The following is a 16,553-nucleotide window of genomic DNA, read 5'->3' as shown; positions in this document are numbered from 1 at the left end:
ATAACGTAGACCACATCATATTAGGATAGACCCTTATGTTAGTTCAGCTGACTCATCCTTACATGTGGCACAGACACACAGCTATCCATACCATCTGAACCATTGGTCTCACTCTGGATGGAGCATATCTCAAGGGCTCATTTGACAGCATAATCAAAGGAATTTGTAATTATTATTATTATTATTTATTTATTAGATCCTTTAGTAGTAAAGAATTAGAGGATTTTGAATATTTATAAATATGACACAATGGAAGAAAATGAACGAATTGGACATAGGTCAAAATCAATGAAAAGCCAAATGGTATGGCTCATTTTTATTATTGTGGCCACCCAATGAGTTGTTGGGCCTGATTGATGATCTTCACGGTGTGGCCCACTTCTTCATGACCGTCCATCTAGTTGGTGCTTCTATGGATAGTAAATAGTTCACATGTATAGATGGAATGATCCCATTCATCCAATAGAGGCTTACAAGGTGATTGTCTTAAGAAAAATGGTTAATGGTTGAATTCATGTGAAAGAAAATGAAGAAAATTGATGGCCATGTGTTGAGGGTCAAATATTACATATTAGACACCAGTTATTACTGGATTTTATGGGCATGATACTGTTTAATAGCCTATCTTAATCGCCTATCTTAATCGTGTTAATGATGTAGGGTGTACTTAGGAGCTTGGATTGAAAAAATGTACTAAAAACATGAACTTAATGCTCATAAATTACCAAGGCAAGGGATAAACAGCAAGGACTGAGATCGAAGAATTCACTGGCCTAGGATTCGAGAAAATTCAGTATTTCACGATAAAAAGGCTTAAAATTCTTCTAGAATGCAAGATCACGGGGTTCCCACCATCCGTTCAGTTTGAAACTTGATATATGGCCTGAGGACCATAAATTAACCGTACACGTCAAATTTTAGCCATTATATCCTTGTGAAAGTGGGCCAATGGACATATCAGCCTATGGATCTCTGATTTGGGGCCCACCTTATGTCTGGATATACTTTAATTTTGGTCTCAACTGTTAAAATGATATGATAAAATAAATGACGGATAGGATTTCTTACATGAATCACTATGGACCCCACATATACATGTGGGAGTGCACAGGCGGTGCACTCCCGCAGCGCACCAGGCTGGCCCCCCGGTCAACACGGGCGCTGACCCAACCGCCTTCCGTTTTTACACAGCGTCCACACCTTACAGACGCTCTGATCACTAGTGGGCCCCACTTGTCGCTATATTTGATGATCCTATCCGTTCATTCACTCCAGATGGTGGGATTGACCATCTCCTAGGTGAAAAAATTTCTAGAGACAGCATATATCGGATCTCAACCGTTCAAACGTAGGATGAACGGTGAAGTGAGAAATCCAGTGGACCACACTGAATTTAATCCAAAACCAGCCATTTCCAATTTTTTTTCGAGGATAGTGTAATGGACGGTGTGGATTTCTCAACTGACACTGATCATGGGACCCACCAACGTCACAGCGTAAGTCCTGTTACGCAGCCCCTGTTTCAGCGTCCGAAACCGACCGGTTTTGGGGTTATTGCACGATCATGTACATGATCGGATGGCAGATCCGATCCGTTCATCATGTAGGCCACCCCAAAAAGTCCCAAGGAACGTTATTTCTTTGAGAAGAAAGCAAGGAAAATGAGTGTTTTTTGGACCGTCTTCTTAACTGCGTAACAGAACTTACGCAGGGGAGTCTCTGTTGCGTAAAGGGCATTCTCCACCGCCTCTTGTCTGCGTGAACCGACCCAGCTGCAGACTGACCTCTCCACCGCCTCCATCAGCTATAAAAGGAGAGGAGAAGAGAAGGAGAAGCATTCAAGAATCCAGCCCTGGAACGTTAGTGAGAGAGAGAGAGAGAGAGAGAGTAGTTTAGAGTTCTTTTTATTTGTTTTGTTTACTATAATTATTGAGAGATCTAGTCCTATTATGTTGGGCTAAACCTCTTAGTTAGGACTACAAGGTGAAGCTTGTGGCGTGATAGGACTGATTTTACGACTTTGATTCATGCTATGAACTATATTGATATTATTTTTGATTAATAGGGATATTTTCAGTTTTTAATAGTTTGTTGTAACTGAAATTACAATAGATCTATGATGGCTTTATGTATTCTTTTTCTATTATTTTGATTGTGAAGTTAGGAAGCCCTGTTGTTTATCATTGCCCCTTGGACATGGTCGGATGATGGAATCCCTTCTAACATTTATATATCTTCCTGATTGGTTGAGGATTCGTTAGTTCTATTATTTACTTTCTCTCATGGACATAGTTTTGTGATGAAATCATTTCTAATTCTTACACCTTTCATCTCTTTGAAAACTAGATCAAAGGAAGTTTAGATTGAGCTTTAGTAATATATCTTCCAACTGGATGAAGATGGGACTCGAAGTCTAGTTGAATTCATGAATCAAGCATAGATCTCCCTGATCTCTGCAAGCGGATCCTCTGAATCCCAAGTTTTCTACCTTTGAATTTTACAAATTTTAGTTTACTATTCACCATTATTCCCTCGTATTCCTCTGATTTAGATTACATCTTCGTCTAATTCTATGTCTGGTTACTTTCAAATTAATACAAGGTTCAGTCCCTATGGATTCGACCTCAGTCTCACCGAGATTATTACTACATCACAACCCTATACTTGGGGTGTGACCACCATGATCATTTTATTAGTGTGCCTTTCAAGGATAGAGTATTTGTAATGAGGCTAGCTAGATGGACAATCTTGATTAAGACATCACAACGTGTACTTTGTTTATTTAAACATGCATGCTCGAACACACACCCCCACATGGGCACTCGAACCAATGACCTTATTGCTAAAATGCCCTTGCCAACCACTGAGCCATAGGTTGGATCCTTGCAACGCTATGGGCTTGTAGAGAGATGGTGACTCCAGCAAATGATATGAACTTCTATTAAATTAATTATGACTATATCCTTATATCAAAGGTCAACCTAACTAACCTAAGTCTATGTCCAGTCCAAGTCTTAGAACATCGATTTCGAGGATTAAAAATCGGTTTTGGTGAGCACTTAGAAATCGTATATTGGCATGTGAGAAATTCAAATTAAACCATTCAAATTATGGGTACTGATTGATATATGACGAACAAAACCTTGTGCTTATTTGATTATCTGACCATTGGATTGATGGGCATTTATTGGACCCATGAAGCATATGATGGCTGAAATGTACACCAATTTGGACCTCCCACTATTAGAATAATTATAAAAGTAGAATTTAAACCGGAGTATAAGGAAAGCGGCTTGAAGTCGCGAGTCATTTTCCTTAATACAGTATTTACCCCACCACAGATTGAATCTGACTTTGCTTATATGGATTACTGGTAATATGTCCTCGAGAAATGAAGTCCAATTTCTTATAATCGATCTATGACGAATTTTGTTGGTGATTAATCCTGAACACCCTTGCAACAAATCTAATAGAAAGAGCAGCTGCATTTTGTTTATGCACCACGGATAGAGGTAGAGAATTGAAAGTAATATAAACTTGTGGCATGAAAAATATCATGAACACTAGATTTATGAAAAGTAAAATTTTGAAGAGAATTGTGTTGGTATTGATGGAAAAACCTGCCTCCAGACACTGATTTATTTAGACATTTAAGAGCATTTGGATTGGGTCTTGTGTCTATTCTAAACAGGCTCAGACTTCTTTATGGCACACCTAGCCATTCAAAACGCATCTTGATCATTCAAACTATATTGATTAGTGGTCAACAAACAATTGTCGCTTCAGCAATAACCATCTTTTAAACCCACCATGTAGGGAGGCACAATCAACCACCACCCAAGGTCAGACCCATGGTTCACACCATGGTTTGACTAGGGTTTAGGTCCCACCCAAAATGCCCTTGTCAAACCAACATAACATATTTCATTTTTGGTAGTAAAATTTTTTAGAGATTAAAAAGACAACTTTTCAAATAAAAGCTTCAAATCAAAATTTGAAGGTAAATGAAAATAAAAGTTTTTTTTTTTTTCATTTTGAAGTTTACACTATCATTTTTTTTTAGTAAACCACCAAAATATTTTTGTATCTTAAAAAGACCCGACACCCACGTGATGGGCCATGTTGTAGATGGAGCTTAACTGAAATTTGTTAGTAATTAGATGATAGTGTGGCCTTGTCTAACCAACATAACATATTAACATATTTCATTTTTGGTAGTAAATTTTTTTTAAGATTAAAAAGACAACTTTTCAAATAAAAGTTTCAAATCAAAATTTGAAGGTAAATGAAAATAAAAAGTTTTTTTTTTTTTTTTTCTTTCATTTTGAAGTTTACACTATCATTTTTTTATTTTTTATTTTAGTAAACCACCAAATTATTTTTTTATCTTAAAAATACCCAACACCCACGTCATGGGCCATGTTGTAGATGGAGCTTAACTGAAATTTGTTAGTAATTAGATGATCCTTACCATCCAATTGGCAACCATCAAAAAAGTGTAAAATGGTCATCAATTGGAATATTGTGGGTGAAGTTCATATGGTTTAGATAATATGAAATCGATTGACAAGCTCCTCTCAATCCACAAACATTAACCTCAGTTTAAATGGTTGGGACCAGTGTGGGCACATGTCGTCACACATGCAGACAAGTTGTAGCATGTGAGTGGGTAACAAAAGATACAACTGATATTTAGAAGATTGGGAGAGAGATCTAAAGGGAAAGGGTACGAGCATTACGCAAAGAGAGAAAGAGGGTATCGAATACACGAAGAGGGACATGATCAATGAATCTTGTGTATTTCTCCATTTAATTGTGAGGCACCACGTATCTACCGCCTCTTGGAAGAGAAATCCAGGCCCCACAAGCCTATAAATACCCTCTATGGATCTTCGTGGTTTTCATTTCTTCATGTTGGAAAAAATATTTTGGACATTTAATTTGAGCATGCCACAAAACGTGAAATGATAAGTCGCCGCATCCAATTCATATGAAGGTGAATGCAACAATTCATATAATGTTAGGCATATATGACTTGGACTTTTCCAAGTCCCTGAATTCACACAGTACTAGTTGGTCTTTGAAAATCTCATTGCTTACAAGAGCACGCAGTTATGTACATGTATTATGGTAGTAGTGTGTTAGGAGTCCTAAGGTTTAGTTACTGTCTTTTCACCATTGTTTTTGTTTGGATTTGATTAGAATGGTGAGTAGGCGCTATGCAAGTAGAGTTAAATATTCATGCTATATATGTTATATGTGATATAGTATAATATATGGAAGTTGATTTTAATCTCTCTCTCTCTCTCTCTCTCTCTCTCTCTTAAAAATCCTTGTTCCTTTGAGTTGCTTTTACATGAGCTTGGATTTGAGCACCAGGCGATTGAGTGGTCCAAGCATTGGGACTAAAATAGCCAATATATATAATACTCTGAGATTTTAGCTGCTCTGATATCATGAAAACAAAAGAAAGCGGCGAAACGTCATAACCATTTCACACTGAAAGAGTTGGAGCAAAAACATAATCACCTTTATATAAAAAAGAGTCTGATATTGATATTTATGGAAATATAACATTGAGCCAAAACCATAATATAATAGCACCAAAACAACGAAGACGATGCCACAAAAATAAAAACAAGAGGCCGACTTTCCTTTTGCAATCGACTGGGAACTTGTTGTGTACATAGCTTGCATGTATGTGTAAGGCCATGATGGACCAAGCCCAAAAGATTCCCCCAGATTAGAAGATCCTAACCATCGAATCTTTGGTCTTTTCTCCATTGAATGAGGAATGCCGGTCAATCTCTTCTTAACCATTTATTTGCATACCAGCAATGGAAAAGTTGGAGTTGGCTAATTGAGGATATTCTTTGGGCATGGTCCATTTGGCCTTCAGATCAATGAGTTAGTCACAACCCCCACATCTAAAAACTAGGTACACATCAGGGAAGTTCTATTTTACTCAAAATAATGTAACTCGGCCTTCGAAAACAAACACTAACTCAGCATAAGTAAACTATAGTATAAGATGAATAATTATTTCAAGAGTAGAGCTCTGGATTTGACAATCTTGGCATGGGAATGGCAACAAGCGGTGTTGCTTTCTTCAGAAGAAGTCCAAACTTCTCTGAAAGATCGAGCTTTGCATCCTCTGGCAATCGCCAATCGAACGAGTGCAAGAGTGAAGCTAACACGTAAGTTAGCATCCTCTCCGCCAGGGGAAGTCCTACACATATCCTCCTTCCTGAACCAAATGGAATATAACGAAAATCATTGCCACTGTAATCTGATTTGCTTGTAGCATTATAGAACCTCTCAGGGCAAAACTCCAAGGGGTTGTCCCAAGCTTCAGGGTCTCTATGTATTGCCCATGTGTTAACCATGACCTGAGTGCCCTTTGGGACTGTATAACCACCAACGGTGCATGGTTGGCTCGGGGACCTGGGGATCAAGAATACAAGTGGAGGGTGTAAACGTAGGACTTCCTTCAGCACAGCGTCCAAATAACGCAATTTGGGTATGTGTGACTCTTCAACCATGTTGTCCATCCCCACCACTTGTTCTAATTCCTCTTTGGCTTTTCTCATTATCTCTGGATTCTTCATCATCTCAGCCATGGCCCACTCTATTGTCGTTGCCGTAGTGTCTATACCACCTACCAGCATGTCCTGTTAACAGAATGAAAGTTGGTTTGTCAAGCATAGCACTGGGTCTAAGTTGTCCCACTAGGCTACTAGGACCATGGTTAAATGACTCGGTGACACATGTGTGAGATCTAAACTTTTCTTGAGGTAAGGGACCTTTTAAATTTCTCACATGAAATGAAGTCATTTCACATCTCAGGTGGGCCACAACATATCAAAACAAATAAACAATTTTTTAAAAAACGTGGCCCACCAAAAGATGCAATTTGTTTCATAATTAGGCAGACTACATGAAACGATGCAATTGTTTATAATTTTTTAAAACGTGTTCCACCAAAAGATGCAATTGTTTTATAATTAGGCAGACTACATAAAACGATGCAAATGTTTTATAATTAGGCAGACCACGTGAGCATTATTTCCAACCATAGGGAAAGGTCAACCTTACACATTCTTTTCATTTCTGTAAATCTGCACTGGTGTAGATGAGAACCGCTCTATATGCACGCCTTTCTGATACCAGAAGGGAGAAAAAGCCACAAAGCCTTTGAGCTTAACTTTGGCTAGAATCATTAAACATTTGAAATTCGTCAAATTCAATAGATTCTTTGAAGATTCTCTCCATGAGATGAGGGCTCATTGTAGGGCTGAAAGTCCGGCGGGTTCAACCAGACTGACCTGTATTCAACCCGACATTGGGTTGGGCTCGGGCAGGATGTATCGGGTTTGGTCTCAGGCTTGGGCTATACAAATACCAACTGGATAAAACTTGGGTTAGGCTCGAGTTGAAGTTGCAGGTTGCCCAACCCGAACCAAACCCGATTGATATATAAGTTACTTATAAATTATAATTGAGTGTGAATCGTCTATGTTGAAGGCAGAAAAAATTCCAGTGCTGTTAGGTCTTATTAGTCTACCTCATTTTTAATGACTCAAGCTAACAAGATACGTTGGATTTCTCTCTCCCAAATAGATTGTGTGCTGCACAATACGACTTTAAAGGAGTAGTTGTCCTGCTTGTTTATTTAGAAAAAATAAAATTCTTTACAATAAATAATTACATATATAATTAATAAAATTATAGGTAAAAGAAATAAGATGTGTATTAAGATATAATAAACTAATGTAATAGTGAATATATTAGCATGTATCCACCTGACTCACCTGACCGAGCCTGCTTGGGGTTGGGCTTGGGTTGAGAATTCCCAATCGGAGGTTGGGTCAGGGTTGAGGTATAGGAACCTTGAGTTGGGCTAGGTTAAGCACCAACCTGGCCCAACCCACCCGACTTTCAGCCCTAGATCATTATAGAAATATAAAAAATGATTTTGATTATAAAAACATGTCCAATTCAAAAAAAAGCCTGAGAATTATGGATGCTTACCTATTTAATAGTTAGATCAGCTAATGAGCTGAGCCAGCCAAGCATCCAGTCATCATTAGCCCCAGCTTGGTCTGGCTTGAACAGTACCGGACCTAAATTTCAAGCCTAGGTCTAGTCATCGGACCAAGATCTGGCTCCATAGCTAGGGCTTCCAATAACCACTCTTAAAAAAGAGTGACACATGATTTTTTATTTTTTATTTTTTATAAAAAAAAACATGATTAAAAAAGAAAGAGAGATGTTACATATGCATCCACCCTTCAGTTGACCTCCAGTTTTGCTTACGTGGCCTATTTAGAGCTATCCATCAGGTGTGTTCTCTACAGCACAACTGCCCTCGCCCAAAATTCAGGCAGGGCCTCTGGTGGGTTAGCGTATAAAAGATAAAAGGACGGCTAATAAGCTTAGGAATTAATTTTATTTTAACAGAAGAGAAAAGTAATTACCATAAACATGGCCTTGACGTGGGTAAAAGTCAAGGACGTTTTAGAGTCGACTTCCTCCTTAAGCTGCAAAAGCAACTGCAAAAAATCCTTGCTTTCCTTCTCCCCTTCTCCTCTGTCCATTTTCAGCCGTTGATCTATGACCGATTGGAAGATCCTATCCAACCATGATGCGACCTTCTTCATGCGGCCCACCACTCCTTGTACATCAAACCTTGATATTATAGGAAAAAGATCTGAGATATTAGGCTTACCTACTAACCGTATAGCCTCGTTGGTCACCTCTCGAAACTCATGCCCCACACTACGCCTGCCCTCTCCATCAACCGTCCCACCCCATATCATGCTCGTCACTACATTGAGCGATGTTCGAAACGCTAACTCGCCTATGTAAACCGGCCCACCTGCTTGGGTGCGCACATCATGCACCATCTGGCGCACCTCACGTCTACGTAGGTCATAGTACGAGTCAAGCACCGTAGGGCTCATCATCTCTCGTGAGCACACCTTGCGCATCATCCGCCAATCTGGACCGTAGGGACTAAACGCGATGTCATTCCCACCGTACGTAAGTGCCCTTCCTGCAGCGGAGACGTCGCGGTTGGCGAAGATGGTGTCATGGTCCCTGAGGACCTCCTTAGCTACGCTTGGTGAGCTTAATACAACGCATAGCTTGCTACCTAGCTGTAACTTGATGATCGGGCCGTAGGTCTGGGCTAATTTGGCGAAGTAAAGGTGGAGATCTGGATTTAAGAATGGGAGGCTGCCAATCAACGGTAGGCCTCGTGGGCCAGGTGGCAAAGGAGGAGACCCGTTACGTGATCTCTTGATCAAAACCCATGTGTACCAAGAGATCAGACAAAGTATAAAGGAAAAAGATAGTGCTGCTTCGGGACCGTTGATCTCTTGTGGCCACCACCATGAGATTATCTGAGGAGCAAGATCTTGAGTCATGGTATTAACGATATTTGTACACGATCTCGAAGTTCAAAATCATAGCATCCATCGTTCTGGTTGAGAGGACTTTTATAGAGGTTGCGCTTTATGTTGTAAGTTTACCATTTTTTAGGATAGTTTCAACGGTGAGAATCATTCTCTCCACTTCTTTATGTGGTGTGGTCCACTTGAACTTTGGATCTGCCTTATTTCTAGGATCATGTCCTAAAATAACCTTGGCAAGTGGATGAAATGTTTGGATACAATACATACATCATTTTGGGGCCCACAGAACTTGATGATGTCAACACACCATTGAGATGGGTGGTGTGTGGCACACCACGCAATCCCGCTTCCTCATATGGGCCTTAGTGAAAATCAAGGGTTGGCATCCCTCACCTTGTTTCCTGCGCCATGGTACACTTGAGTTTTGCATCGAGCTGGACTTTGGGCCCTACGGGTTCATTTAGGTGATGCATCTGATGGATGGATGGGATGTGACATAAACATCATTTGAGATGCACATCTCCTTTGTACGGCCACGAGATTGCCGTGAGGAATACTCCCAATTAATTTGGGACCACATCCTTAGAGCATCTGGATCTTGGATCCAAAGAGGTAGAGTAAAACTGTCTTTTTAGTTGACTTGTGGCAGCCACTGATTATATATTTCAGCTTTTTTATTCGGTGGTTACAGTAGCGTAGGTGGGCCGCTGGCCTCATCAGCTTAATTTTGGTTCGTCTACCACAATATTGGGATGGGACTAGGTTTGGCTGGTACTGATCCAACACCAGCTAGCTGATGTCAAAGCTGTGTGGTCCCCACCATAATACATGTGTTTTATCCATGCCATTCATCCATTTTGCCATATAATTTTATGGCATGATCCCAATAATGAGGCCATTCAAGCTCAAGTGGACCACACCATATGGGAAAGAGTGGAGATTGAAACGCTTACTATTGAAAACCTCCTAGGGCTCGTAAGTTTTGGATCAACCTGATATTTGTATTTTACCTTCATCCCTGGTTACGTGACTTTATGAAAAGTTTGGATGGCAAATAAACATTGGGGTGGGCTTCAACAAGTTTTCAACTGTAATAGTTCAATCCTCACTGGTTCCTGTGGTGTGGTCCACTTGAGCTTTGGATATGCCTATTTTTGGTCTCCTTGACTAAAATGAGCTGGAAAAATGGACTGACGGTATGGATAAAACATATATATATACATCATGGGATGCAGTTGTTGGTCCGGTTGGATGTCTCACACAATATGTGGGCCCATAATGCTTGACTCAATCCCTGAAAAATGGTGGACCACACCATGATGGTAGCTTGAGATGAAACTCAGGTAGTTCTACTGATCAATCAGGACACAACATCAAAATCTATAATAATAAGAAATGGTATGATTCTGTGGATCAGCCTAATCTTAATATCACGTTATAGTTATGGGGTGGACCACCTTTTTGTACGGATTAGATACTCTAAAGTTGATACATTAGTGGAAAAAATATGGCTGTATCATAACTGATGATACGGCTGCTGTATCTATCATTTCTCCTTTCCAAGAGAACATGACATGCACAGGAACTTATAATGCAATACTCGTACAAGTAAACATGGTAATTGCACGTGTAAGACGTAATGTCTTATGAGTTACAGTGTGAATAACATGTCTCTTGGGCTGTTAATGGGCTGGGCTTGGAGCGTTAGGCCTGAGGACTGGCTCGAGCTGGTTTACTTGAGCGTAAAACTCAAGTCTGTTGTTTACATGGTCCAGGTGTATACTGTAACTACCAGAAATTTCTACGAATTTAATCCGTAGCTATTTACGTACGGTTTCATCCGTAGCACGACCGCCGTCGTGGGTGTCGCTATAGGTCAAAATCTATGGCTACGGATTTTATCCGTAGTATGAATTTCTGTAACTACAAATATCTACAGCTACGGATAGTATTGGTAGCTAAAGGTAGTGATGATCCATAGCTACGGATAGTATTGGTAGCTAAAGGTAGTGATGATCCATAGCTACGGATAGTATTGGTAGCTAAAGGTAGTGATGATCCATAGCTACGGATAGTATTGGTAGCTAAAGGTAGTGATGATCCATAGCAAAATGCCTAATTGAAAACAGCTACGGTTAGTAGATTTGAAGCTACAGTTAATATCCGTAGCTATTTCCAACGTTAAGAAAATTATAATATTCATTCATTCAATTACAATCATTCATTCATTCAATAATGAATCAATTACAATCCTTCATTTAATGAGAAAAAAGTGAGCATAGAAAGTGTCTTGGTAACTATGGAATCCACATCGGTAGTAGACTGAGAGGTTAGAGTTTGATTGGAAGGCGACTGCTTGTGACATTTTGGGGTCTTCTGTGTTCTTGAAGGTCATGTCTCAGATTGGTCGGATGTTGATACGTGGTGTTGGAATAGCCTCTTCCATGTTGTTGGGATTTTGATTTCTAGGACTTCTTTGAAATATTGAACTGATCTTCTGCAGACTTTGTCAGATTGTCCCAGGGGAACGTAATCCATTTCCTTCTAGATTTTCATCATTGCTGCTATCATTGTAGCAGGATTTAGTTGCTATTGATCCAGGGCCATCCTTGGAAGAATTTTCCTCTCTACAGATTTGGATTTTAGGACACCTGCATTCCCTTTTTCTGGTCTCCCAAGTTTGGGAAACATCAGTTCCTGGGGTGTAGACCCATACGCTAGTCTTTTGTTGCCACGAACGTTGATGGGTTCAAATTCATCTGCCATTTTTGGCGCCTCTTCAAAAGCTACACTTCCATTGCTGTCCTGATGAGCAGCTTCACTTGCCATTGACTTTGTATTTTCTTTCTTGTTTGATGCTTCTTTGTCACTGAGATGCTCTCTCTCCTGTTTAAATTCTGTTCAAGTTCAGGTTAAATACTAACAATATTTTTTTAAAAGTAAAAGTAATAAAATAGATGCACCTCTCTGTGATCAAGTATAGTAACTGCTAGATGCAGCCTTCCCATTTTAATGTTTCTCAGAGGCAGCCACTTGTCATGCCTCTGCCCACCCCTAAGATTGTTGATGTTTACAGAACAATCTCTGCAAAATCTAAGTAATTTCATTCAGTTAATTGGATGCTCAGAATTGGATCCTCAGAACATGCACCTGCAAAAGTATGGGTAGCAAAGATGCAAGGAAGAAAAAAAAGACTGCAGCGTAAATAGTAAACTTAAAAGCAATGCCCAGGAAACTGAAGCCTAATGCCTCAAACTAATGTTAAAAACATTTTGAGTGAAAACACTGGACTCTAGATCTTAAACTTATCAAAAAGAAGATCACAAATCAAACTCTTACACAGTGTGAAAATGCCCTTGCATCAATCACCCCCAGTACATATTGGGACTTTGAATTCCTCAAGCCATTTGGGTGCCAGCGTTTTCCTTGAGTCATTGTCCGAAACCTGTGACAACCAAGTTGACCTTTCACATACGGATCAACCAATCCTGCAAGATGGGTCTATTACGATAAGATTCTCTTAGAAATAGAATGAAAGATTTGGTTAGTGTGTGGTCTAGTGTGGAACGAACCATTTAAGTCAGATGGTTTCATGTCCGCTGCTTCAATAATTTCCACTTTGGCATAAGCAATGGGATGTTTCTCATCCATGGAGAACCAACTTCCTGAAAATTTCATCCACCATAAATTTCTAAATAATCAGAATTCTCGGTTACTAATTGAAAGAGAAAAAACTGCTACATTACATGGCACACATGCTTGGAAAAGGACTCAAGATTCAGTAAAAATTCATACAGGAAAAATCACACAATATTCCTCTCATTAACTGCAAATGGCAAACTCTTTCGATTGTGATGACATCACACGCATTTAGAATTGCAGCTTTGTCTCTGAATTTCGGATTCGTGCAGCATTTCACCTTTGATGAAAATCCATGTTCGATGTTTATGGCAATGCCAATAATTTGTTTGTTGTCACACTCAGGTTGCATGGCAGAGAAACAGCTTATGCATCTATCTTATTTTTGGTAGATAGTTGGGGACTGTTGGTGGGTACAGCTGCCAAAAGTATTGTCTTGAGAGTTCCCTAGTCCATGAGCTTATGCTTATTGTCATGCTTTAAAGCATCTACCATGGTATGTACTAGCTTAGGGTGCATTTGGTTGCACCAAATATTGGGAAATTTCATGATATTTTGATCCAAATTAGACTGGTTAATCATGAAATATCATTATATTTGATATGACCAAACACACCCTTGAAGATAGAAGATAATGTTCACAAGTTCATTGCCTTACCAAGGTGCTTTGCATTGATGTCTTGATGACCTATTTGGATTGCCATAAGGTGCCAATAAGAAAGCGCTCGAATTCTGATGAAATACCAACTTAATACTATATGGAGTTCCTCAGTCACAAACTAGCATATCTCATCATCCATAGAGGGAAATGAATGATAGGACCTCGGAACTGCACAGACTGGCTGACAGTATGAAAGATGTAGCAATTTGAATCATGATGACTAGAGTTACTGAGATAGATATGCTTTTACTCTATAACAACAATCTATGGACTGCAAGTAGAAGGGAATTTATAACCTGATATAGAAGATTCTTCTTCATAGTTTACCTGTTGGGCAGGAACTAAATTTCTCCACATCGACAACCAGCATATTAGGCTGCAAGGGAGTGCTTTAATTAGGAATTGGCTGCCAAGAATTACTGAAATCTTAATTGTGAGAGTTTTGTCATTGGGATTCCAGCTTCCACATCATCATTGCTGAACTGAACAACCCAACTTGTTTTCACAGGTAGATAAATCCTTAGCTTTCACATGGAATAGTCTTCTTTAACATATGCACAAGTCAACACGACAATGCATACTGAAGAGTATCACAAGGTTTAGACCCTCAACAAGTGTATAGTTTTCAGAGGTGTAGAAGTTCGTACATGTGGGTTCCCTGGTTTGGTGGTCTAGACAGTTGATCTGATGGGTCACATTTTGGAGGGTGGAATCCCAAAAAACCTCCCAGATTGGAAGGCTCTAACCCTGATCAAGGCAATGGTGTCCATATTAAATGGAAAATCGACCAATTTGGAATGAATAGGGTCTTCCCGGCAGGGAAATTTCTGGGGCAACCCCATCCATGGTGGGGCCCATCAGATACAGAGTCTTGATCATCCAAAAATAAGCCTGCATGCATTGAATCCTAAAATCCTTGTGTACAATAACGGGTCTCGGTTTCTAAGAGCTTCAAGGTGTATATCACAAACTTAACAAATGGAGGACCAACAACCATAATAGCAAAGCAAACCTCAACCAGTGTCTGTTCAAATGCAACACTGAGAATCTTATCCTGCCAAAACAATGAATGGCAAAGAAGCATCGGGAAAAGGGTTGTCTACCTTCAAAAAATAAACAAGATGCATCATCATTTTCATATGGAACTCTACATAAGCTTACCAGCCATCCTGCAATCCCTGGAAGTTCTGCAACATCAAGTCCATGGTTGATTATAGGTTTTCACTGTCATCTGAAAGTAGGGTGCCTCAACAAAGCAAACACGCCGCCGCCCAAGGAAAGGCCACTGTCGAAGAAACTTCACACCCACCAAGACCTACACACAGAGAGGAGCTTGTGCACAACAAATTGCAAAGATATAATAGAACAAAAAAAAAAAAAAACTGGCAACTCAATTGCTGTCACATATTCGATCACATGTAAACTTGGGTATTTTCGAATCTGTAGGGGCTGGTTTGGGTTGATGTGTAAAGCGACTGTATCATAATACATCTAAACTGTGGACCCATAATTTTGGATATTTCTATTTGAATTATGTGTACGCAATTTCTAAGTAATTCCAAAGATGACATTCATACGTCTCAGTAATTCCAAAGATGTCCATAATTTTGGACAGTTCAACTTCCTTTTTTAGATGTAATTATAAAGATGACATTCATACTTCTTATGATACTTTGTACCATTTCAAGAAATCCCTTGATTCTAAGATAGGTTATTTAGAATACAGAAATTGACAAAGTTCAAATGTCCAAGCCGGATGTCAAAGTTCGGCACCACTTCGACTCGTAATTTGATCATCTCTTTAAGAGGAATATTGCGCAGATTCGATCAGCTGATTTCTCTCCTTGAAGCTTAAATAAAAGAAGAATTGGAGCGTGATCATTTCGGCTTGATCACCATTATAGACTGCATGGCAGTCTGGTTGCATTGCGCAGGTCCGCGCAAGCCACTGGCTTCTCTTCAGTCCTCTCTGCTGCTCTGCTCCTCCAAAATCTTCGATCCCCCAAATGAGGGGGGAAGGGAGTATTTATAGGTCTCCGTACGTGTGAAACCTCGATTTTGGTGCTAAGGGACCCACCTTTCATTGCTTCAGATCATTTACAGAGAACAAGTCCAGAAGTCAGTTGTGCGAACCCGCATAATTGGTATATGGGTCGCACGGACCCGCGCAACCAACATCGTTTGGGTGGACCCATGCAAACCTCCTTTAAAAGTATTTGTTCTTCTTCATTTTCTATTTCCTTCCATCTTTCACTTTTAATCTTCTTTTTCTTCAATTCTTTCTTCTCATTTTTATGCCTCAACAGCATTATGATTCAAAGACGAATAAACAACGGTGATTGTAAATATTGTAAGGTTCATTCCATAGTCAGATAGGTGAAATCACACATGGATAGTAAACTCCATAATCAAATGCCACTAACCACAACCTCCATGTTAGGGGTCTACTTACATTACAACTAGTCTAATTATACCCCAAGCACGGACTCTCCTTAGCTAGAGTTGTCCATGGAGAGATTTCAACAATGTGTGTATTGCATACAATAACATGGAACTAAATCAAGAATGAAGAATTAAATAGCAATACATGTATTTCAACGAGTCGCATGATCATATATTTATACTTGTTAGAAAAGTAAGTTGTTAAAAATCCATTCTAACAGTTCAAATTTAACTTGCATATATGGATCCGAGAATGAAATTCATTTATTAATTTTTCGCAAATAAAATTTAATTAATAGACTATATTTGATGAATAGTGTAGATCTTTGACGCGTATTCTTGCTATACCCCTATAAGACTTTATCTTACATACTCTCTCATAGGTGGGCATTATA

At 39.4% G+C, this 16,553-nt stretch overlaps 1 protein-coding gene and 1 pseudogene across 1 annotated transcript; both read right to left on the bottom strand.

The window, feature by feature from the left end:
- Positions 1 to 5,515: 5,515 nt before the first annotated feature.
- Positions 5,516 to 9,953, bottom strand: LOC131229112 (geraniol 8-hydroxylase-like). The gene is made up of 2 exons (XM_058224986.1): positions 8,478 to 9,953; positions 5,516 to 6,671 (listed from the first exon to the last, which is right to left on the bottom strand). Exons 1-2 carry the CDS (start codon positions 9,426 to 9,428, stop codon positions 6,045 to 6,047), a joined length of 1,578 nt encoding a protein of 525 aa, XP_058080969.1. The 5' UTR covers positions 9,429 to 9,953; the 3' UTR covers positions 5,516 to 6,044.
- A 1,861-nt stretch (positions 9,954 to 11,814) lies between these two features.
- On the bottom strand, positions 11,815 to 16,151 carry LOC131228892 (C2 domain-containing protein At1g53590-like; annotated as a pseudogene).
- Positions 16,152 to 16,553: the final 402 nt, after the last annotated feature.

This window comes from Magnolia sinica, chromosome 16 (assembly GCF_029962835.1).
Source record: "Magnolia sinica isolate HGM2019 chromosome 16, MsV1, whole genome shotgun sequence".
Taxonomy (NCBI): Eukaryota; Viridiplantae; Streptophyta; class Magnoliopsida; order Magnoliales; family Magnoliaceae; genus Magnolia; species Magnolia sinica.
Note: the sequence above shows the minus strand (reverse complement) of the source record. Positions and strands in the feature narration are given on the sequence as shown.

Excerpts from the sequence above, each read along its gene's own strand:
- LOC131229112 (XM_058224986.1), bottom strand. The coding sequence starts at position 9,428 with ATGACTCAAGATCTTGCTCCTCAGATAATCTCATGGTGGTGGCCACAA. Across the intron at positions 6,672-8,477 it reads ACGTCAAGGCCATGTTTATG|GACATGCTGGTAGGTGGTAT; the intron begins GTAATTACTTTT and ends TTCTGTTAACAG.